The 23,473-nt window shown below is 58.7% G+C and overlaps 1 protein-coding gene across 5 annotated transcripts in view; it reads left to right on the forward strand.

Moving 5' to 3' along the window:
• The first annotated feature begins 203 nt into the window (after positions 1 to 203).
• The window catches only part of NECTIN2 (nectin cell adhesion molecule 2), a 42,802-nt gene continuing 19,532 nt past the window's right edge, over positions 204 to 23,473 (forward strand). For 2 of the 5 annotated variants that reach the window (XM_048827804.2, XM_048827806.2), the window contains exons 1-5: positions 204 to 414; positions 17,301 to 17,651; positions 18,249 to 18,542; positions 18,796 to 18,913; positions 20,322 to 20,470. In XM_048827804.2, the coding sequence (XP_048683761.1) occupies positions 222 to 414; positions 17,301 to 17,651; positions 18,249 to 18,542; positions 18,796 to 18,913; positions 20,322 to 20,470 (1,105 nt within the window). In that variant the 5' untranslated portion in view covers positions 204 to 221. Of the gene's footprint in view, positions 415 to 1,814; positions 1,909 to 14,524; positions 14,883 to 17,300; positions 17,652 to 18,248; positions 18,543 to 18,795; positions 18,914 to 20,321; positions 20,471 to 22,044; positions 23,438 to 23,473 lie in introns of those variants that run through there. The other 3 variants (XM_048827805.2, XM_048827807.2, XM_048827808.2) reach the window with 3 other exon arrangements.

Genomic DNA, 23,473 nt, shown 5'->3' on the forward strand with positions numbered 1-23,473 from the left:
GGGGGGAGGGTCCGTGCCCGGGGGGGCTGAGGCGCTGAGTGCCGGGCTGGGGCAGGGGGGACTGAGCCCCGGTTGCTAAGGGCTGGGGGCGCGCGCGGGCCGGAGCCCCCCGAGTCCGCAGGCTGGGTGGGGGGAGCCGGCCCGGGGGCGGGGTGCCGGGTGGGGACGGGGCGGGGCGGGGCGGGGCTAGCGCTGGGGCCGGGCCGGGCCGGGCCGGGCGCATGACTGGGCTGGGCTGGGCTCTGGCAGGCGGGCGCCGAGGAGACCGGGGCAGCGGTGCGGGGCAGGACGGACACAGCGGCGCCGGCCGGACAGAGGGACGTGGCCGGACACCGAGCCGGGGTCGAGCCCAGCGGGGCCCCCTGCGTCCCATGGGCGCGCCCCGCAGCCTCGTCTTCTGGTGCCTGCTGAGCGGTAAGGGAGGCGTCCCCCCTCCCCAGACCCCTTCTGCGCCCTCCGATCCCTCCAGACCCCCCGATCCTCCCCTGCGCCCCATCCCCCTCCAGACCTCCCCAGTCCCCCCTGCGCCCCCCATCCTGTGTCCCCCCCATACCCCTCCAGACCCCCCGATCCCGCCATAGACTCCCGATCCCTCCAGACCCCCGATCTCCCCTGCGCCCCATCCCCCTCCAGACCTCCCCAATCCCCCCTGCGCCCCCAGTCCCTCCTGCGTCCCCCCTCCCGATCCCTCCTAACCCCTTGCATCCCCATCCCGCCTTCGCCCCCCTCACTCGCCCCCATCTCCAGGCTGTGCCATGCCCCCCCAATTCTGCCACCTCCCCCCTGTCCCGCGCCCCCCTCGGTCTTGCCCCCACCCCCGAACTCCGGCCCTTGGCATCTGCCCTCTCCCTGGATAAACTTTCTCTGTTCCCAAGATGGCGAGGTTCAGGGAACCTGTTTCTCTGGCTGGGCGCCGGGAGCCGGGGGCGTAGCCTTCGGACTCTGCTCAACTGAAGGGGGGGGTCAGTGCCTATTGCCCCCCCTCTGCCCGAAGGAATGTGGGGCATTTCAGCCCGCGGGGGGAACCTCTTTTACCCCGGCGGCTCCCCACACTGGAGCGAGCGGGTGGGGTCCTGGCCCCCCATTGTCCCGGCGTGGGGCTGTTGGGACATCGCGTCCCGCCCCACGACCCTTGGGAGCTGTGAAAAGGGCTCGCAGCCCCGGGGCAGGACAGCGGCTGATGGCGCAGGGGGCCGGCTCTGCCTTGCGTCCGGAGCGTGGGTCCTGTGGGAACAGCTGTGTGAAGTCACCGGATCCCAGGAGAGCCTGGGGCGTTGGCGCAGGAGCAAGTATCGCAGAAACTGTGGATCTAGGGGGAAAGTGAACTCCTACTCGGAGGTCTCTGAAACCGAGACTGGGAGCGACTCTGCTAAACTCACTCTGCTTTCAACTCCGTGTAAACACTAGGCTAACTAGGCTAGCGGAAGGCCCCTAAACCTGACGCCAGCCCCTCCCCCATGCTCCAGCTGGTGCTGGGACGCCTGGGTTCTGTTGTTCTGCCCCCTGTGACACAGGCCTTGTCCATACTAGAAGGTTTCGCCTCTGTCACTAACATGGCACCAGGATCGGCGATTCCTTGGCCCAGTCCTGCTCTGGGTGGGCCCCACGTTCTGGGTAGAGCTTGGTCCCTGTCCCGCTGAGCAATGGGACCCTGCAGTCCAGCTGGCTAGGACCCCAGAACCAGTGCCCCACCCCTCTGGAGCCTGCAGCGCGTATGGGAGTTCAGTTATACCTGGTATCACCACTTCCTGTTGTGCGAAGCAAAGTGAGCTCTGTGGGTGGCACCTTTATCCTGGTCTCACTGTCCTTGGTAGGCCTCACGCCCGTGTAACGATTCAGACTGGAAATAAGGTGAACCTGTTCATCTGGGAAGGAAACTAACCCTTGGCTGGAGCAATTCACCAAGAGGTATGGCGGGTTTTTAAATCAAGGTGGCAATTCTTAAATCTAGATGGGTTAAAAAATGCCTGGACTCCAATAGGAACGATTGTGGGGCAGGTCTCTGACCTGTGTCATCCAGGAGGTCAGGCCAGATGATCCCAAGGGCCCTTCTGGCCTTGGGATCTATCGTACTACTGGCTTCTAGCGGAGACCAGGTGTGCGTGTGTGTGTTTGCGTACACCACAGACATCTGCCAGCACAGCCGTGCCGCTCAGGGATGTGAAGGGGTCACTGTCCTGGGTGTGATTGTACGCGGGGGTTTAGTCCGGGCTGCCGCTAGCTCAGGGCAAGCTATGCTGGTGTGTGCGGCAGTCACACCCAGTTGCTGTGTCGATGCACCCCACGCCCGGGTCTTGGTTCCCAACCTGCAACATGAGGAGGTGCCCAACATGAGGAGGTGCCCAACCTGCAACAGGAGTGCGGGGTAGATGTTGTGGGAAGCTCTGCTAAGACAGCAAAGGAGGCCATATAATGGCCGAGCACAGCCCTGTCCTTATTTCCTATGGGCTGCTCTGCCATTTTAGCTACAAACAAATCTTGCCTCTGAAGTCTTTTTTTCTTAGTCTAATCACCCCCCCCCGGCTTTTCAAGGGAAACGGGAACTCCTGGGAAAACTTCATTTTCTTTGTGGGTTTTTGACAAAATGGATTGAAAATTTTCATGTTTTGGATTTTTCTGGGTTGACCTGGAGGGAAAACAGCAAAACAACCCCCCCCAAAACCATACACCCCAGGAAACTGGAATTTTAGCTTGGTTGGAAAATGCTTTAGAACATAAGAACTGCTATAGTGGGTCAGATCAAAGGTCCATCCCATCCAGTATCCTGTCTTCAGACAGTGGCCAGTGCCAGGTGCCCCAGAGGGAATGAACAGAACAGGGAATTATCAAGTGATCCATCCCCCGTTGCCCATTCCTAGCTGCTGACAAACTGAGGCTAGGGACACCATCCTTGCCCATCCTGGCTTTGTGGAATGAAAACTCCTGACTGTTCTCCAGCACCTCCAGTTCCAGCATCTGTGCATTGGTCTGACCCCGCTTGGCTGCTCTGAGCATCCCAGCTATTCTTGCGGGAGACATGCAGTGCAGCCGGTCCTGGCGTCAGTGTGACCTCTGCTCCCTCACTGCTGATGGAAATGACTTCAATCCTTGAAAGGGAGGGGAAGTCAAATTTAATGGACTCTGGGGCTGAAATGTGTGATGTCCCCATCACATGCACTGCCCCTGTGTATACAGGGGATGTTAAAATGGACCCTACACGCACGCGGCTCCTTTCTGCTGCACCTGCATGCGCTTGGCTTCAGCCCAGTGTGACTATTGCCCTGAGGCGGGTATAGCAGAAAGAGGGCCCCCAGCTGGCTGCCTGTCTCCCTGGTCTGGTGGCAGGCTGCTGGGTTGGGGGCCTGTACGGGCCCTGTCTAGGGACATTAGGCATACCCTCTGTGCGGGGCGGTTCTGCAGGAGGGTGGGGGCCTTTCGCGGTACACCCAGGTGCTCTAGATGTAAAATATCCTGCTGAGAAAGGCAGAGTACGTGCAGTGTGCTTAGGGAACATTCTGCGGGCACAGGTCCTACTGGCAACTTGCAGTCACTGTGTGTACAGCTATGCTGTAGGGATACAGGTTGTGTCAGGAGGAGGGTGTGTAGGAAAGTAGGGTGTGTATTGGGCACCGGGTGTGCCAGGGGGCACCCTGTGCTTAGGGAGTGCAGGTCTGCCTGCTTCAGGGGGGCCAAGTGTGCTCTAGCCCACAGGTTCCCAAACTGCTTTTGCTGCACTCTCCTTTGGAGTTTGGTGTCCCATGAAGGCCCCATCCCGTTGGGGAGGGAAACACGGCCCTTGTGTGGAGGGGAGAGCTGGAAAAGGAGGCCAGCCAGGTGGGATGGGGGGGGTGCAAGAAAGAGTTCCCCCCACCCCTCCGCACCCACCAGGCAGCAGCTGCTCCAATGGCTCAGAGGGCTGGGCCCCACTGCCAGTCTGGGCTTTTGACCTGCTGGGCCTGGTTGCAGCACGGCACGGGTTTGGCACCATGATGGGGGCAGCTGGGCCAAACCTGAGCCACGCTGAGCCCCGTGTGCCAGCTTGTCATTGGGTGCCTCGGTCATTGAGAACCCCAGCAGCCCCACTCCCCTCCTCTGTCCACTCCCCTTGAGCCCAGGACACCCTGGCTGAGCCAGACACACAGAAAGGCAGGCTCAGGGCCCAGCCTGGGAGCATTAACCCCTTCCTCTCCTGCTGGCCACGTGGCCCTGGGAAACCCCCGGATGCTCCGATTCATCCTGCTCCATGAATCACACCCGTCCACCCCCTCTGTTCTGGGTGCGTGTGTCTGTCTGTCTGTGCACCGGTGTACACACTAGAGCTCATCCCAAAAGTAGCTATTTTCCTTGGGAAAGGCTTTGGGGGAGGGTTAAAGAGAATGGGGCTTTTTGAAAATCAGGTTTTTTTTAATCTATTTTCACCAAAAGTCGAGAGGAATTGGTCAAACCCAGACATCGCACTGGGCAGCTTCTGGGTTTCGACAAAGTTGGGTTTGCAAAAATCCCATTTCAATGGGAGAAAACTTGCAGCTGGCCCTAGAGCTGCAGGAATGGCATGGCGACACCCCCGTCCCCAGTGCAGACTGGGTCAGAGTCCCCATCAGGCCCAGGTCCCGGTTTCCCCCAGCGCTGCACCTTTGCCTCCTCCTGCCTTGGTGACGGGGCAAACGTCTGTGGCATGTTCAGGCTGTACAGCAGCTCACCCCCATTTTGAGCTGGAGTGAATCCCGGGGTCCTGTCCACTGGGTGGGATTTGAGCCTGAAGCATCCAGGAGCTTGCAAAGATCAGTGGACTTGGCTGGCCTCCCTGCGCCTCTGTGAGGTTGGGAACTGTCCCAATCCACAGATGGGGAAACAGAGGCACAGGGAGATTCAGTGACATGTACAAGGAGCTGAGACTAGAACCCAGGCGTCCTGAGCCCCAGGTTAGCACCTCGCCTACGGGCCCAGCCTGTCCTTGGGCAGAGCCGGTGAGCCTGGCGTCATTTGTATTGTGACGGCACCTGTCCGCCCCCATCGTGCCGGGAGCTGCAGGGGTCCCGGGGGATGGTCCCTACCCAAAGAGCTCAGTCTGAATAGCCAGAGGGGATCGCCCTCCCCTCGCTACCGCTGGGATCGGAGGCCCAGGAAAAGGCAGCGGCTGGCTGGTACAGAGCTGGTATTTCACGGCCCAGACTGTACCAATAGTTAGAAGCCAGACACCAAAGAGACCACTGTTGCCAGGGACGGTGCTGGAGGCTGGGGGGCCATGGCAGAGACGTTGCCTGCACTGACCCCTTTGCACTGGGGCCCTGCTGCATTGGGACAAGCAGCCAATGCAAAGCCCATTGACTTTGTTTGCAGTGGCCGAAGGGAGTGGGAGAGGCTGCAGGGAGCAGCTGCATCCCAGTACTGTCTGTCCCTGGATACAACCCACTCCGTAGTCCCCGCTGTGCTGTGCTGTGCCCACCCCTGCCTCTGCACCCCCCTCCCACTCCCGCCTCTCTGTTCCAGCCCTAATCCCAGCTCCGCCCTGCCTTTGTCTCCAATGCGCCAACATTCCTGAGATACCCTGGCCAGGGGACGGCGTGGCCACCTCCTGCATTAGTGGGGAATGGGGGCTGGGAGCCCGGACTCCTGGGTTCTCTCAATGGGTTGGTGTTTAGAGCAGGGGCTGTGTTGTAGCCCTGTTTGCTGTGTCTGGCAGTGGCAGCCGTACGGGCCCTGATGTGGGGGAAGGGAGGAGGAACGGGCTTCTCAGTAATGAACTGAAGAGATGAGCTGTGAAGCGCTGTCTCTGCTCGTAGAGATCTCCCTGAACTGGGGTGTCCCCCCGGGCCCTGCGGGACAGGGAGCGTAATCCTGGCAGACGTGCAACCCCCACCCTGCGCCACAGCTGTGATGCTGCCTTCCTGGAAGTGACTCTTGGGCTGAGATGGGGGCTCATTGCAGCGGCACGGCGAGGGATGTGGCGGCATAATGTGAGGAGAGACTGCTCTGTCCTCTGCAGCTACAGTGCTGAGCCAGGACTCCCGGATTCTAACCCAAGCTCAGGGGGAGTGCGGTCTTGTGGTTAGAGCAGGGGGGCTGGGAGCCAGGACTCCTGGGTTCTGTCCCCGGCTCTGGCATTGTAAGATTAGCCAAGTGTCCTTCCTGCTTGTCCCTCGGTTTCCTGTCTGTAAAACGGGGATACCCGCCCTACCCTTGTCTTTGGGCACCTGCCTCTCTGAAGCGCAGAGTTGCGTCTCGTTGATCCTCCAGTGCTGGCCTTGGGGTGGCAGAGCTGTGACTGGCTTCCCAGGGAAGGGACTCAGGGAGCAGGGACAGGTCTGCCAGGTGGGGGGTGCAGTCGTGGGGAGATTGCAGGGAGCCCCCCCTTTGGTTACTCTCTCAGGGGCTCCTGTGTCTCCCTGCTGACCTGCAGGCAGCTGTGCCTTCTCCCAGCCTATCACCTGCCCCCGCCCCGCACCCTCTGGCCTGCCTTCCAGGGGTTAGTTCTCTCCCCCACCCTGTCCGCAGTCTGGCACCAGGCAGATAGGGGAGTGGATGTCTCTGAAACCGCTTTGTCTGCCTGCTGTGACTACATCAAACAGCACTGCCCCGCCCTCACCATGCAGGGCAGCTTCCTGGTGGGTGACCTACTTCTCCCCTCCCCCATCATTTGCATGTGTTTAAAAAACGAGGGAGAATCTAAATTACCCCCGCCCCAGGGGTTGCTTGCTGCATCTTGTGGGTTATATTTATTAAACCATATTGATTGGCCTGGCACACACACCCCATCGTCCCCTTCCCGGATTCCCCAGGGCTGCAGACTCTTCTCCTGCCAGTTGTGCTCCGGATTGGATGGCCTTTATGGTTCAGACCCTGGGTTCAGCTGGGTTCTCTCCCAGCTCTGGGAGGGGAGTGGGGTCCAGTTAGGGTGAGCAGATAGCGTGAAAAATTGGGACGGGGTGGTGGGTAATAGGTGCCTATATAAGACAAAGCCCAGAATATCGGGACTGTCCCTATAAAATCGGGACATCTGATCACCCTAGGTCTAGTGGTTAGGGGTGGAGGAGTTGGGAGCCAGGACTCCTGGGTTCTCTCCCAGCTCTGGGAGGGGAGTGGGGTCTCGTGGTTTAGAGTTGGGAGCCAAAACTCCTGGGTTCTCTCCCAGCTTTGGGCCACTGCGTGGCCATGGGCAAGTCACAGTCCTCAGGTGTATAAACAGGGGAGCTGTGAGGAGGAGCAGGGAGGTGATTTTACCTCTGTCTTGGTGAGACGGATCCTGGAATTCTGCGTCCCGTTCTGGGGGCGCCTGTGGAAAAGCTGAAGAGGGGGCAGAGACGAGCCCCAGAAACGATCTAAGGCTGGAGAAAAAGGTCTGATGGGGAGAGATGGACGCAGTGCAATCTGGTTGAGAGCTGACTTGGTTATGGGGTTTGAGCGCCATCCCGGGGAGAAATCCTGCGAGCTGCAGCCACGGAGCTAGCAAAGGAAGGCAGAGGAGCCAGGGGCTGGCAGCTGCCGCCAGACAAATCCCAGCTGCGACAGGAGGCACCAGTCTGACATTGAGGGGGTCACTAGGGGAACAAACTCCCGAGGGCCGTGGCTCCATCTCGGACCCAGAGCGGGGGCCTTTCTGGAAGGGGCTTTTGCCAAATGCAGGTGATTGGGCTCAGTGCAGGGTCACTGGGTGAAACTTGCTGGCCTGCGATGTCCCCTCTGGGGATGGGGAATGGCCCCTCTGGCCTTAACATCTAGGAAAATGACCGTTGCTGTCTCGCATGGTTTCCCTACCTGTTGGATGTAAAGAATCTGGCTTACGCTGGTGGCTTGTATCCTGGAAAGGTTTCGAGGGTCATCTGGGCATGAGCTGGCAGCCGATGCTGTCGCTAAGGGGGAGTGAATGGGTCCCTGGGGTGTCTGGGCAGGAGAATAGCAAGCCAGAGCAGGGTGGAGGTGTTATCTCTGTGTACAACATGGGTGAGGCCATCACTGGACACTGCGTCCGGTTCTGGTGCTGTAAACAAAGTGGGAAGGGCTCGGAGAAGAGAAGATTGATTCGGGGGCTGGGAAAGCGGCCTTTGCCCATGCCCCTCCCTGCATTCAGCGTCTCCAGGGGAAGGTTAAGAAGTGGTCGGTCATAATCAGTGTGGGTTGCTTTGATCCGCTGCCTCTCCCTTCCCCAGACAGCAAACATGCACCAGGATCAGCTGGCTCCTCAGGCCCTGATCGGAGCCTGGGCAGAGTGGCCTTGTTAAAGAGCTGGGATGAGACGTGTCACACCTGGGTTCTCTTCCCAGCGCTGCCAGACTCGCTGGATGACCTTGGGAGAGTCACTGCAGCCCTCGGTTCCCATCGGTAATGCAGGATAATGATCCTGCCTTGGTCTGTTGAGACTGGACGTTCTGGGAGTCTCTTCCCGTGTCTGCAGCACCCAGTATGATGGGGACTTCTGATCTCGGTCTCGGGGGGCAGGAGTCCTGATTTCTGTTGGGGCCTCTAGCAATCAGAATCGTAGGACTGGAAGGGACCTCAAGAAGGTCCTCTAGTCCAGCCCCCTGCATTCAAGGCAGGATGAGGTATTCTCTAGATCATCCCTGAGAGGTGTCTGTCTAACCTGATCTTAAAAATCTCCAATGATGGAGATCCCACAACCGCCCTGGGCAATTTATTCCAGTGCTTAACCATTCTGACACTTAGGAAGTTTTTCCTAATATCCAACCTAAACCTCCCTTGCTTCAATTTAAGCCCATTGCTTCTTGTCCTAGCCTCAGAGGTTATGGAGAATATTTTTTCTCCCTCCTCCTTGTAACAACCTTTTATGTACTTGAAAACTGTTACCGTGTCCCCTCTGAGTCGTCTCGTCTCTTCAGACTAAACAAATCCAATTTTTTCAGTCTTCCCTCATAGGTCATGTTTTCCAGACCTTTAATCATTTTTGTTGCTCTTCTCTGGACTTTCTCCAATTTGTCCAGATCTTTCCTGAAATGTGGCGCCCAGAACTGGACACAATGCTCCAGTTGAGGCCTAATCAGTAGAGCGGAAGAATTACTTCTTGTCTTGTTTACAGCACTCCTGCTAAGACATCTCAGAATGATGTTTGCTTTTTATGCAACAGTTACACAATTTACTCATATTTAGCTTGTGATCCACTATGACCCCCAGATCCCTTTCTGCAATACTCCTTCCTGGGCAGTCATTTCCCATTTAGTGTGTGTGCAACTAGTTGTTCCTTCCTAAATGGAGTACTTTACATTTGTCCTTATTTAATTTTAACCTATTTACTTCAGACCATTTCTCCGGTTTGTCCATATCATTTTGAATTTTAATCCTATCCTCGAAAGCACTTGCAACCCCTCCCAGTTTGATATCGTCAGCAAATGTTATAAGTGTACTCGCTATGCCATTATCTAAATGATTGAGGAAGATATTGAACAGAACTGGACCCAGGGCCGATCCCTGAGGATAACCGGCATTAAATCTGTATTCATTAAGGATTAGTGTGTCCTTTGTATAGCCATGGCTACAAGGGGCATGCAGACCAGGCTAAATGTGCAGACCAGGCTAAATGTTGTCTGAGCACAGTTGAGGCCGGGGAATGTGCTCAGCTCCCCCAGAGCCCTTTGGGGTGACTCCTTGCCCCCATCCCGGATCAGAAATCACTCCCTTGATATGGTTGCGGGCCAGGGAACTGGAACCTGCCTCCTGCCAGCCCATGGATGCTGCAAGTCTCGTGTTTGGTTCCCTGCATCGCAGCAGAGCTGGGAATGTGAAAGGCTCCTGTGTCTGGGCCCCTCTCGCTGCTGTTTCCTGTGCGGGCTGCTCACCCTTTGCAGTAGTGCCGAGAGGCTGTATTTGGGGGGGAGAAACACATGATGAGACAGTCCCTGCCCCGCAGTCCTGAGGGCCTCAGTGCACGTTAGTGTCATCCCTGTGTTAACGCTCAGCTGCAAAGGGTGAATTGCCGAGTGTCGTTCCCTGGCCTGGGTTATTCATAGATTGTCCAAGCCAAAAGGGACTGTTGTGAATATCTTGTCTGACCTGCTGTGTGACGCCAGCCAAGAGGGCAAACTAGGTTAACTGGGCCCCCATCCATTCTTGTAGCTAGAGCTATTGGAATGGTGCTCCTCCCAAAGCTGGGATAGAACCCAGGAGTCCTGGCTTCCAACCACACCTGCTCTAACCCACTAAACCCCATTCCCCTCCCAGAGTCAGGGATAGAACCCAGGAGTCCTGGCTCTGAGCCCCTAACAATGGCCGGAGCGTCTCCTCCCCCATCTATGCATTGGGGTGTCTTGTCATCCTCTCTTCCCAATGCGTGTTTCCATCTGGCTGCTGTCCCACCCCATGCCCTGCCTCACACTGGAGCACCCAGCACTTCAGGGCCTTGTCTCCTCCCCCCGGCCAAGACTGGCACCTGGCACCTGAACTGCCCAGTGGGAAGGTGCCTTTTACATGTAACTTGCTTCTTACTGCTGCTGGAGCCTGTAGATCGCCCCGCCCCACCCCGTGCTGCGATGCGGAGCCAGCATTGTCCACAGAGCTGACTGAAGCAGCATGGGGGGGTGGCGGGGGGCCACTAGCCCCCTCCCTGGCTCACCCGCAGTGGTGGGAATCTTATCTGGGTGCGTGAAGCTGGTGCGGGAATCGTGGTGGCTGCCAGGCTGGTCCAGCTGGAGACGCTTGTGCATTTGCAGCCCCGCTGCTGCTGTCTGGTCCTGTTGACTCAGCTGGAGGCAGGGAGAGGGAGAGTCAGACACAATCCTGGTCCCCCTTCTCTGTTTGCTGCCCCCTCCCAAAATGTTCCTGATGAGGAACAGGTGCCTCTTAGCACCACAGCTTGGGGGTGTGGTCCAGGCTGGCAATACCAGCTGCTTGTGTTTACCTTGTACCTGCTGTGCTGAGATGTGGCTGCTTCTGGGGTGGGGTGGCGCACGGGGGCTGTTTTTACAGGGCTCTCTTACCTGGCTCTGAGATGCACCTCTGGGCTGTGGGGCCCATTTAACAGCAACACAACAGTGCTAGTTAGCAATGTAGATTTGAGAAGGGAAAAGAGGGGGATTTGGGTTAGAGACTGTAATTATAAAGCCAGGAAAAAGGGGATAACCAAGCCCCCTACTAAGTCCAGGTTGATCTCAGCTCAGTCGGGTCTCTGGGAGCTTCCCCGAGCAGTGGAGGATATAATGCAGCTTTGCAATTACCCTCCGCCTCCTCCTTTTCGGTTTCAGGTTTTTGTTTTTCCCCTCATGTAAAACTGAATTTTTAATGCTCCCGCCTCACGCTCGATCTGGTTTCTTATTAAATTAGGGGCCGCTTCATTCACGCTCTTAGAATTAGACTGACTGTGGCGCACAGCTCGAGAGGGCTCTGTCGCTTCCCATTACGGGTAGGGGGTCTGCGTGCCTGGCTCGCTGGGATAATGGTCCTCGCTGCGGGACGAATCCTAAGAGAGGGCTCTGAAAGCCGGAGCGGAGAGGGGTTTGGGGATGGGTGCATTTGCCAGGCTAGTCCCTCAGCAGCTATGGCTATTTTTAAAAAGTGAAACAGTCTGTGTGTCTGTCCCATTGGCGGTCTGTCCTTTGTGTGTCTCGGCCCTGTGGCCGTCTGTCCTTTGTGTGTGTCTTTCTCTCTCGCAAAGATCCCTTAGCTGGCTGGGAACAAAAAAACCCTTTTCTTCTGCAGCAAAATCATCAGGCAAAAAATCTGCCTGGAGCCTTTTCCTCTCTCGTTTATCAAACTGATCTAAGTGGAGCGCAGGGATGGTGCAATTAGGGTTTGTTTGTTACACAGGGCTGAGGGGCCCCACTCCCCCCTCATGCCGGGTGCTGCACAGACCTCGCCCTCCCAGCCAAAATGCAGTGGAGGGGCTGGGCGTGATTGGGGGCGGGGGGGCAGTCCTGTTGGGCGCTGTATAGGCTCCCACTAGCCGAGATCAAAACGAGTCCCCCCACATTGTGCCGGATGCTCTGCAGCTGCCCCCAGCCATATCAGGGGCTCCCCCATTGTGCTGGGTGCTGGCCCGCAGGCTGAGATTGCAAGGGCCCCCCCAGTCAGGCGTGGTGCTGTGCAGACACAGAGCTGGGCGCAATCCTTGGCCCAAAATGTTAGCCGTCTAAGTGGCCAAAGGCAGGATCATCTCCCCACGTTACAGCTGGGGAGTTTGGTTCTGGGCGACGCAGGAACTGGCCCTGGTCACACAGGGAGCCAGCAGCAGGGCTGGGAAGTGAACCCAGGTGTCCTGAGTCACAGTTTACAACCCGGGTTTTCTTTGGAGGGGCTGAAGAGGGGAAATTGCAGCTCAAAAGGTTCTGGTTCGGCAGAGCTAGCAGAGGAGGGAGCCACAAGGGAAAGTAGTGTATCCCACAGCCAGCCTGAGACAGAGGCCCTGGGAGAAGAGTGGGGTCTAGTGGTTAGAGCCAGAGGGTGGGTGGCTGGGAGCCAGGACTCCTGGGTTCTATCTCAGCTCTGGGAGGGGAGTGAGGCCTATTGGACTGGGGGGGTGACTGGGAGCAGGACTCCTGGGTTCAGAGGGACCTAGACAAATTGGAGGATTGGGCCAAAAGAAATCTGATGAGGTTCAACAAGGACAAGTGCAGAGTCCTGCACTTAGGACGGAAGAATCCAATGCACCGCTACAGACTAGGAACCAAATGACTCGGCAGCAGTTCTGCAGAAAAGGACCTAGGGGTTACAGTGGACGAGAAGCTGGATATGAGTCAACAGTGTGCCCTTGTTGCCAAGAAGGCCAATGGCATTTTGGGATGTATAAGTAGGGGCATTGCCAGCAGATCGAGGGACGTGATCGTTCCCCTCTATTCGATGTTGGTGAGGCCTCATCTGGAGGACTGTGTCCAGTTTTGGGCCCCACACTACAAGAAGGATGTGGAAAAATTGGAAAGAGTCCAGCGGAGGGAAACAAAAATGATTAGGGGACTGGAACACATGACTTATGAGGAGAGGCTGAGGGAACTGGGGATGTTTAGCCTGCAGAAGAGAAGAATGAGGGGGGATTTGATAGCTGCTTTCAACTACCTGAAAGGGGGTTCCAGAGATGATGGATCTAGACTATTCTCAGTGGTAGCAGATGACAGAACAAGGAGTAATGGTCTCAAGTTGCAGTGGGGGAGGTTTAGGTTGGATATTAGGAAAAGCTTTTTCACTAGGAGGGTGGTGAAACACTGGAATGCGTTACCTAGGGAGGTGGTGGAATTTCCTTCCCTAGAAGGTTTTTAAGGTCAGGCATGACAAAGCCCTGGCTGGGATGATTTAGTTGGGAATCGGTCCTGCTTTGAGCAGGGGGTTGGACTAGATGACCTCCTGAGGTCCCTTCTAATCCTGATATTCTATGATTCTATGTTCTGTCCAGGCTGTAGTGTGCTGAGCCAGGCCAGCCACAGTGATTAAAGTATGACCAATTCTCTCCCCGTCCCTGTTCAGTGCGTGGAAGCCTCCCCAGCTCCAATCCCTCTGTCCTTTACTCTCTGCTGACCCAGGCATGTTGCTTTCCCTTTTCTGCATTGTCTGGGTGTATCTCTGGGTGTGTGTGCAGGAAACAGTGTCCCATGTCCTCCCAGCCAGACAGGAAGACAGCTGTGGCAGGGACAGTAGGTTACTGTCTGTGAAGCAGAGGAGGTGGCATCTTACCCAGCAGCCTGGAAATGCGGGGAGAACTGGGCTGCATTGCTCTGAGCCGTCTGCTATCCTCATCTCTGTAGCAGGGGACATGGGGCCTTTGTGTGCGTGGGCTGGATTTGCATCCATGTCCCCCAAATCTCTGCCCAGATACCACGCTTTGTGTGCCCCCAGCCTGGATGGACACAGGCTCGCAGCTCTGCTGGAGGAGGAGAATGGGCCAGTTCTTAAGGGGGCTGGACTGGGAGCCAGGACTCCTGGGTTCTATCCCAGCTCTGGGAGTGGAGCAGTGTCTAGTGGTTAGAGCAGGGGGCTGGGAGCCAGGACTCCTATGTTCCATTGGTAGCTTTGCTGCCAACTCACTATGTGATGGTGGTGAGTCATTTACCAGCTGTGTCTGGTGAGTAACAGGTGTTTTCTGAGATAAGAAGCATTTATTAGCGACAGTGTTTGGTTCCTCCTCCCGGGGCCAACGGGGAGCTGCTGCCATTGACGGCACCAGGCCTGGGACTGGCACAGGGCTGTAGTACAAGATGTTGGCCAGTTCCTGTGGAGCTGTGGGCCAGGTTGGGGTGGTGGCCGTGATCTCTCAGATGCAGGCCCAGCTATGGGATATGTGGGGCTGTGTGTATGAGAGTCATACTAAGGGGGAATCCCCATCTGGGAGCAGCAGCCAGGGGGTGGGCTGGCTCAGAGTGGGGTGGGGAATGGGATTCAGGGCCTTTCCCGGGGTGGGGGACTGGCTGGCTCAGGGAGTGAGGCACGGGGCTGTTCTTATCCGTGGGGTATTCTAACTCTTGCAGTGGTCTGGGATGGGGTGTGTGTGAGGGAGGTGGTGGCTGGCAGGCCCTGTACCGCTGTCTGCATTTGGAACAGGGGTCAGGACTGGTGCGAGGAGATAAGCTGCAGCTTTGGGGCAAATCCAAACCACCAGGACACCCGCAGAGGTGCACGTCTTCAGCTGAAGGGAGGCGGCTGTGAGTGGTCCTGGGCCCCGGGGGACTGGTACTGCTGCAGCTGGGGGCCTTTGGGGCTAATCTTTGTCGGGGCCCTCTGACCTCAGACCCAAGGCTCTTACCTGCTTAACTGGAAGCAGGCAGCTCCCGATTTGCAGCGCGTGTCCCCCTGGCTGGGGGTTCATGAAATCGGGTCAATGTCTTAGGCACGGGAGGGTGAAGCCGAATCAATGGAAGTGGCTCAGATAGCAAAGTCCGAGCCGGACCGGCTTCAGCAGCCTGAAAATGCACTGTGCCTTCAGCCTGCATCCCTGTATGTATAAACACGCCGTCTGTATGGATACAGCCATGCAGGTAAGGGGGGGAGCAGGGATGTCCGCATGGAGACGGGGTGTGGAGATGCACACTGGGGGCGGGGCTGGGGAGATCCAGCGCTCTGCCTGACTTGTGCTGCTGTTGTCATGACTCTTGTGCTGTCTGATGTTTCCTCATAAAGACCCAGCTCCCAGGATCATGTGATTTATTTGAGACTTGCCGCTTTTGTTTGGAAAAAGTCCATTCTGGCTCTCCTGGCTGGCAGGGTGGGGTGTCAGGAGACAAGAAAACAGCTCAAAAAGCAGAAGGCAAAACCAGCCAAATCGGGGTGGGGGGAGGAAGAGTTTAAGAAACAAAAACAATGGGTCTTATGTGGCCCTGAGTCACGAAAATTTCAGATTAGTGACTGTACAGGGAGAGGTGGAAGCCTTTGTGTGAGAGAGTTGGATGGGCGTGTATCTGTGCATGCCAGTCTGGGGCTGTGGATAGAACGAGTCAGTCTGTCTGTGCTGGAATACAATGGCACATTGGACAGACAGATGGCCGGGGGAGGCTCCCAGACCCTGCATGGTTCTCCTTGGGAGAACAGCGCTGTCTCCGGTTAGCGGGATGAACAAATCGGGTGCAAGGGGGCCTGTTAAATGGAGTGTGTTTGATCAGCACCTGTAGCAGCATTCAGCTGGCTGGGCTAGAAACCTTCCCATGTCCCACGGCTGGCAGCCTCTGCCCGATTCTCCCTCGCTCTGGATTGGGGCACGGGAGGGTGACAGCGCTTTAAACTGCACGCTTGCTCTTTTATGAATTCATGGCAGCACGGCGGAAGAGATCTTCATCTGGTGCATCCCTGACGGGATGGGGCGTGGGGCTATTTATACAGGGACCCCTTGCCCAATGTTGGGGCTCCCAGCTCTTCCTTTGGGGAGACAATTCTCCAGCCTGATCCATCTCTCTGTTGTGATATTTTTCCATGGTATGCAGCCTAGCTTTTCCCTTTTCTGAACCGGCCCCAGTTGTCCCTTGGCCTTGTCTATATGCAGAGCTGCACCTCTTTAAGGTCTGGGTTTAAAGGGATTCAGGTAACTGGTGTAAATGGACACACTGGGTTGGCTGGAGGTGGGCTTAGGTCTAAGCATGCAGTTGGACTGGTTACAAAGCTGCCGCATTCAGTTCTATCGGAGCAATTCCCTGTGCAGCCCTTGCCCAGGCGTTGTTACTTGGGCAAACGACCCAGGAACAGGCGCGTTCGTACAGGGCTCTGCGTGCCCCAAACCCATAGAGTTAAACCCGTGGGCAGAGAAGAGCTGCAGAAATGATCTGAGGGCTGGAGAAAATGCCTTGGAGCGAGACTGAGCGTGCTCGGTCTGGCTAGTGTCTCACAAGGGTCACGAGGTGCAGGGGTCGGGGGATCGAAGTGGTTTCCATCACATGCAGAGTTTACAGTTTGGTTCAATGGCTCTTGGCACACCCCTCTACATGCTGCTCCAACGCCCCTGAGGAGGTGACTGTCCCAGGCGCTGAAAGGCTCTCTGAACCGAGCGGAGAAGCAGAACAGGAGCCAGTGATGGGACAGTAAAGCCAGACATGGTACAACTGGAAACAAGGCACCAGTTCTGAGTGGATTGGGAGGGACTCCCATGGGAAGTGGTGGGCTCTCGCGGAGAGGCGGGTTTGTGCAGGGGGACTGCGTCGAATTCCCTGGCCTGTGCTATACAGCAGGTCAGACTGCAAGCATGAACAGTCCCTTCTGACCTGAATCGCCCTGGATCTGTGGGTACAAGGGTCCCGGGCAGGCAGGAAAAGCAGGTCCATAGGTGGAGAGACCATTAGATCATCTAGTCAGACCCCCAGAATAACACCTGCAACTTAAATGGCTCCTATCGGAATTATCCCCCCAAACCCATCTGTAACTCTCTGGGGTTCAGGCTCCCAGCCTTCCACATTTCCCTGTCAGAGGGGCATCCCTAGTGAGGAGCTGGCCATCTCTGGGCTGCAGGGGCTTGGAGCTCAGTGTGGGATACTCATGAGGGTGTGTCTCTCTTGTTCTCCCCCTACAATCACTAACCAGCTCAGTCTCTCTCTAGGCTGTGAATCAGGATATTTGGATCTGTCCTGGCTCTGGGAAGGACGTGGGGTCTAGTGGTTAGAGCTGGAGGGCTGGGTTCTCTTCCTGGCTCTGTGAGGGGAGTGGGGTTTAGTGGTCAGAGCAGAGGGGCGGGGAACCAGGACTCCTGCGTTCTGTTCTGGCTCTGAGAGGGGAGTGGCGTTTAGTGGTCAGAACAGGGGGACTGGGAGCCAGGAGTCCTCGTTTCTAGCTCTGGGAGGGGAGTGGGGTCCAGCGGGTCAAAGCAGGAGGGTCTGGGAGAGCAGACTCCTGGGTTCCATCCCAACTCTGTGAGTGGCATTGGGTCTAGTGGCTGTCCCTGTCCCACTAACTGGCTCTGTCTCTTCCCCCCACAGTGGTGCTGACCCAGCGGGTGAAGGTCCGGAATGAGGTCACGGGCTATGTGGGCGACGAGGCCACGCTGCAATGCCTCTTCCCCACAACCAGCTCCGACGTCAAGGTCAGCCAGGTTACCTGGATGAAGGAGATGGGGGGCAAGAAGCAGAACGTGGCTGTCTACCTCCCGGACCACAAGCCCAACTTCCCCTTGGACAACAGCGGCAGAATCCGGTTTCTGAACGTCTCCCTGCAGGACGCCACTCTGATCATCCAGCCCCTGCGCATGGGCGACGAGGGCACCTACATCTGCGAATTCGCCACCTACCCTCATGGCAACGAGGATGGGGTCACCACACTCAGCATCCTGGGTGAGGGAGGCGCCCCAGGCAGGGAACTGGTTGGGGGGGAATGTCACATGGGGCCTTCCCTTCTAGGGTGTGCCAATCCCACCCAAGGGCATGGGACTGGCTGGGGTGGGGGTGGGGGAATGAGATACAGGCCTTCCCTTCTAGGGGGGGTGTGGGGCTGATGGTTTGGCCTGCAGGTCCCATCTTCTTAGGGAATGGTCTGTGGGATGCCCCTGGGATCAGATGCAGCCTGCGCCACTCCCAGGGCAGGGGAAGTGGTGAAATCGGTGCCTCAGGGTTCCTCGTTCCTGTGTCTGACATGGGCAGAACTGCCTGTGCTAATTGCTTTAATTAACGATGGGGAAAGCATAGTTAGGCATGGCTACCAGGTCGCCCTGGGAGAAGATCTCGTTGGGCAGCTGCTGGGAACGGGACTTTCAGCGACAGGATCTTGGCGAGATGAGTCTGGGGAGCTGGGACTCGGGACTCCTGGGTCAGCTCCCACGGAGCTTGGCCAAGTCCAATCTCTGCGCACTGCCTGGTGCGACGGCGCCCCCGATCTTGGCTGGAGGAGCCTGGGGAACGCCACTGGCTAACCCTGCCCTCTGGTCCCCACAGCCAGGCCCACCAACACGGCGGAGTCGCGGAAGGTGGTGGCGGGTAACGCCATGATCCCGGTGGCCGTCTGCACCTCAGCCAATGGCAAACCCCCTGCCCGCATCACCTGGATCGCCACCCTTCCCGGCAATTTCAATGCCTCCGAGGTGGCCAACGGAGACGGCACCGTCACTGTCACCAGCCAGTTCAACATGGTGCCCACGGCGGTGGCAGACCAGGAGCAAATCACCTGCGTCATCAGCCAGAGGACACTGACGGAGCCGGAGAACATCCCTGTCACGCTGTCCGTGCTGTGTGAGTGCGGGGCCCGGGGCTCCTGGGTCCCATCCGCGGCTCTGGGAGGGGAGTGGGGGCTAGAGCAGAGGGCCTGGGAGCCAGGACTCCTGGGTTCTTTCCTGTCCCTGGTGGGGGAGTGGGGTCTAGTGGGTTAGAAGGTGGGGAGGGGCTGGGGGCCAGGACTCCTGGGTTCTCTGTCTCTGGGACAAGGATAGCTTGGGCCCCAAAGGCAGGCGGTAGGGTCTGACTGGCCCCTCTGCTTTCTCCACAGACCCCCCGCAAGTCACCATCGAGGGCTATGATGACAACTGGTATGTGAGCCGGAATGAGGCCGTGCTGAGATGTGTGGCCAAAGGGAACCCCAAACCCACCCATTACTCCTGGAGCACGTGAGTCCCTGCGCAGGCCCATGGGGGAGGAGATGCTGCTGTTAAGCCCCCCCTCCCCACCCCCGAAACACACTGGCTGACTCCTAGATTGGGATCTAGTGTGTTAGAGCTGGGGGGCTGGGAGCCAGGACTCCTGGGTTGTATCCCTGGCTCTGGGAGGCAAGTGGGGCCTAGTGGGTTAGAGCAGGGGGGGCTGGGAGGCAGTGTTCCCTCTCATTTTTCCCACCCATGTGCACATGCACAAAACAAAATTCATGTGGTGGGAGTGGGGCCGAGGGGTTTGGAGTGTGGGAGGGGACTCTGTGGTTGGGCCAGGGATGAGGGTTCAGGGCTGGGGCTCCGGCTGGGAGTGCAGGCTCTGGGATGGGGCCGGGGATGAGGGGTTTGGGGTGCAGGCTGCCCTGGGGTTACGGCAGGGAGAGAGGGTCCTTGGCTCTGGGAGGGGAGTGAGGTCTAGAGGGTTAAAGCTGCGGGGCTGGGAGCCAGGACTCCTGGGTTCTGTGCCCCTCATGGGAGAAGGGGTGTTCCAGGGGACAAAGGGATTACATTTACAGGAGGGGTGGCAGCTCATGGTGCTGCTCCCATGGGGAGGAGGAAATGAAAACATAAACCAGCTCCCAAACCTGTTTTTCTAGGTTGTGAAGGGCCTCCGGTCCTGTTCTGCTGGTTAGCAGGGCCCCAAACTCCCCAGAGCCAGGCTAGTGAGGGGCCCCGGGCACTCTCTGTAGGCGGGTTCCTCACCTCGGGGTGGCCTGTCCCTGTGGGAGACTCGGTTGGCTGGGAGGGGGCTGTCTCATTCTGTCCCCGCTTCTGCAAGGCCCGGGAGGCTGATGGTCTGAACCAGTTCATCTTTCCCACCCGGGAGGAACAGCTGCACCCCCCCACCCCCAGACCCTGCTAGGTGCAGGGCAGCCAGCTGTTGGTCACTCGGCAGCCGGGCTGAAAGGAGAGCCCTGTGCCGGGGAGGACTGCGGCTGGGGGGTGGGGGTCAGTGTGCTTTGGGCAGTGTGGCAGCCATGCTTACTTTGAGCATTGGAGGGGTTACCTGGGGGGCCCCACCCAGCCCCTGGCACGGAGCTCGGAACCGTTGTCCCAGTGGCTGCCCACTGCTGCCTGGGTCTCCCTCTGCCCCCCACTCCCCATAGTGTGTCAGCAGCAAGTGTGTTGGGGGTTGTTCCTGCTTTAAATGCACACCTGAAGGAGTCAAATGGCTGGGTGGGGCCTGGGAGCCAGGAGTCCTGGGTTCTATCCCAGCTCTGGGAGGGACATGGGGTCTAGTATGTAGATCATGGGATGGGGCTGGGAGCCAGGTCAAACCCCAGGTCTGAGAAGGGCGTGGGGTGGGTATGCTGGGAGTCAGGTCCCCCTGCCCTGGTCTCTAACCAGCCTCTCCCCTCCCTTCCCCCAGCCCCAGCGGGCCGCTGCCCCCCACGGTGCAGGTACAGGGCGACCGGCTGCTGGTGCAGTCGGTGGACGTGGCGGTGAACACGACCTTCATCTGCCAGGTCACTAATAGCGTGGGGACGACACGGGTCGAACAGATCATCCTGGTGCGAGGTGAGTGCGCGGGGGTCCTTCCCTGGTGGCTGAGAATGGGGGGTGTCCCCTCCCCCACCAGGGGGACGGGTGTGTGATCTGGGTCCAGGGTCTGTTCAAAGGGCTGGAGGAGTGCAGGGTGGGGGTGGGAGGCTCATCCAGGGCTGGGGGTGTCTGTGTGCTGGGGGGGCTCCCAGGGGAAGGTGGCGCGATCTCATGCGGGGATATTGGAAGTTCCAGGGGGTGGGGCTCCCAGGAGTGGGGGAGGGGTGTCTGTGTCATCCCCTGGGAGGCGAAGGGGCCTCTCCTGGGACGAGAGGGGGTCCCTGCAAATGTTGTTGGCTCCTACCCTTCTCCCGCCCCCCCGCCCCCCCGGCCGCTTCATCGCCTCTCCCCAAGGCATTGCTCTGGATCCTGCTGGAGCCTGTGCCCTCTGAGTGAGGGACGGGGGGCAGAGGCCCTGCCTAGCTGGTGGAAGCTGCTCCGGGAATGTGTTACATCTCATTGCCTTTTCTGGAGGTGTGGTGGGCTCTCCCACACCCCTGCTGGAAGCTGCAGGCTCTTCCCCCCCACTCCCCCACCTCCCCAGGGGTCCTGCAGTCCGGGAGCTGGGGTAATCTCCCGCAGCTTCAGCTTTTCCTAGTCAATCGGGGCTGGGCTGGTCTCAGGACTCCTGGGTTCTCTCCCTGGTTCTTAGGGGTAGGAGGGGGGGGTCTGGTGGGTTAAGGAGGGGGCTGGGCTGGGCTGGCGTCAGGACTCCCGCTGTTACTGCTCTGGTGGTGACTGGGCAGCATTGCGGGGATGGGGATGCCTGTGACTGTCATGTGCCAATAATTCTCTGCTCTCAGGATCTGCACACAGGTGCGAGGCTCCTGCAGCAGCCAGGCTTTATAGGCCTTGCAGCATGCGTGAACATTAATATGGGGGTCAGGGTGGGGGGGTCAGTTAATACCCAAGTGCATTGTGGGAGGGCAGGGCAAACCAGGTGCGTTGTGGGGGAGTGTGTGGGGCATATACCAATAACCAGGTGCATTGTGGGGCAGGCGATGTGCCGTTAGCCGGATGCACGGGGGGGGCAGGCGGCTTGGTGTGTGCCAACTGCCGGGTGCATTGTGGAGAGGGAGACAGGGGGCTTGGTGTGTGCGACTAGCCCGGTGCATTATGGGGGTGAGGCATGTGTCCACAGCCAGGTGCATTGTGCGGCAGGGGGCTTGGTGTGTGCCAACAGCCCGGTGGGGTGGGGATGGGGCATGTGCCAACAGCCAGATGTGTTGAGGGGGATGGGCATGCGGGGCCCAGGTGCATTGGAGGGGTAGGGCAGGGGGTGAGGCATGTGCCCACAGCTGGGTGCCTTGTTGGAATGGGCATGCAGGGGCCCAGGTGCATTGTGGGTCCAGGCGGGGTGTGAGTTTTGGGGGCACTGGGCAGAGCGGGGAAGGGAGGGGAGACCCCGTCTCGGCCCCAGGAGGACCCGGCTCTGCATGGAAGCGTGCGTCAGATGACCAAGGGGTCGCCACGACCCCGGCCCTCCCCCCACGGCTCCATCCCCCGAAGCTTGGAGAGTGACCCCCTGCCCCGTCTTTTCTCTACTCCAGAGCACCCCACGAGGCTGCAGAGCAGCGCCGGAGCCGTGGCTGGGGGCCTCGTCGGGGGCATCCTGGCCCTCGCCCTGCTGGGGGCTCTGGTATTCTTCCTGCTCCGCCGGCGCCGTGCCCGCCCCCCTGTCAAGGGTGCCTATGACCCCACCACCCGCGTCTACGGCAATGGGGCGCCCCACAACTTCACCTACCGCCCCGACTCGGAGCTGGACCGGCCCCTCAAGGCCGCACCAGGCGAGGGGGCCCCCGGGGAGTGGCCCGGCCCCTATGGCTACCCCGGCCAGCGGCACGAGGAGGAGGAGGAGGAGGAGCGGCTTGACGAGGTGGGGCCCATGTTGCGGCTCAGCGCCCACCCCGGGCACAGCGCTCCGAGCGGCTACGAGGACGACGACATGGAGTCGCAGCACGACGGGTCCATCATCTCCAAGACGGCTGTCTACGTGTGACTGCTCTGCCCTGCCCTGCCCTGAGGGGAAGCCGAGACAATGGGGGGTGAAGTCCCCGCGGGAGAGGACGAGAGACTCTGGGGAGCAGAGACGGATTAACTCAGGGGGCTGCGGAAACTCCTGGGGGCCAAGGATGCTGGACTCCTCACTCGTGATCCCGCCAGCCCCAGGCAGGAGGCGGGTCTTGGCTGCCTGGCCAGGTGGGGGGAGATGCACCCTTGTGTTGGGGGAGAGGCTCCATTGACACCCATGTGGTGGGATGGGGATGCTCTGCTCTGGGTGAACACATGGGGCTGGGGACCCCCAAGTGCTGGGAAGGGGGGCAGGATGGGGAGATGAGCCCCCCCTCCCAACAGGAAGGTTCGTGCTGATGCCTCTTTTTTTGTACACTAGAGTAGTTCCCGAGCCAGGCGTCAGCCTCGGAGGTCGGGGGGGGGGGGGGGGGGGGCGATGGGGGACAGGACTGGGGCTGTGCTGGGGTCCCCCAGCCTGGCTGAAAATGCGGGAACACAGATCCCCCTCCCTCTTTAAAAGATGGCCCACACAGCTCCCTCGATTCAAGATGTGATTTGCCTGATTCTGCCCCACCTGGTATGAGATTGGGAGAGTCTGTGTGACCCCATCTCAGTTTGGGGGGCTTCCCCGAGGTGCACCCTATGTCTGTGACCTGCCCAGCTTTGGGGGTGGATGGCCCCGGGGCGCCCAGTATACTTCTGCCCTAGGGAGCAGTTTCTCCCTTGTCTCCTAGTGTCTGTGTGTGACACTCTGTTTACCCCCCCCTTCCCCCCATACTGTGTCTTACGGGCCAGCTCCTCCGCCCCCTCAGTGTAAATATCCTGGGGCCCCGAGCTCCCTAGAGAGGTTATTTTCATAGTGTGTTGGTTGCTATGGCACCGGAACAGTCTGTCTCCATTTTGTGTGTAATAAAGTCTCCTTGGACCCCAGGCCCAGCCCCGTCTCTTCTCATTGCTGGGGGGAAA

This window comes from Caretta caretta, chromosome 24 (genome assembly GCF_965140235.1).
Source record: "Caretta caretta isolate rCarCar2 chromosome 24, rCarCar1.hap1, whole genome shotgun sequence".
NCBI classification, from domain to species: domain Eukaryota; kingdom Metazoa; phylum Chordata; order Testudines; family Cheloniidae; genus Caretta; species Caretta caretta.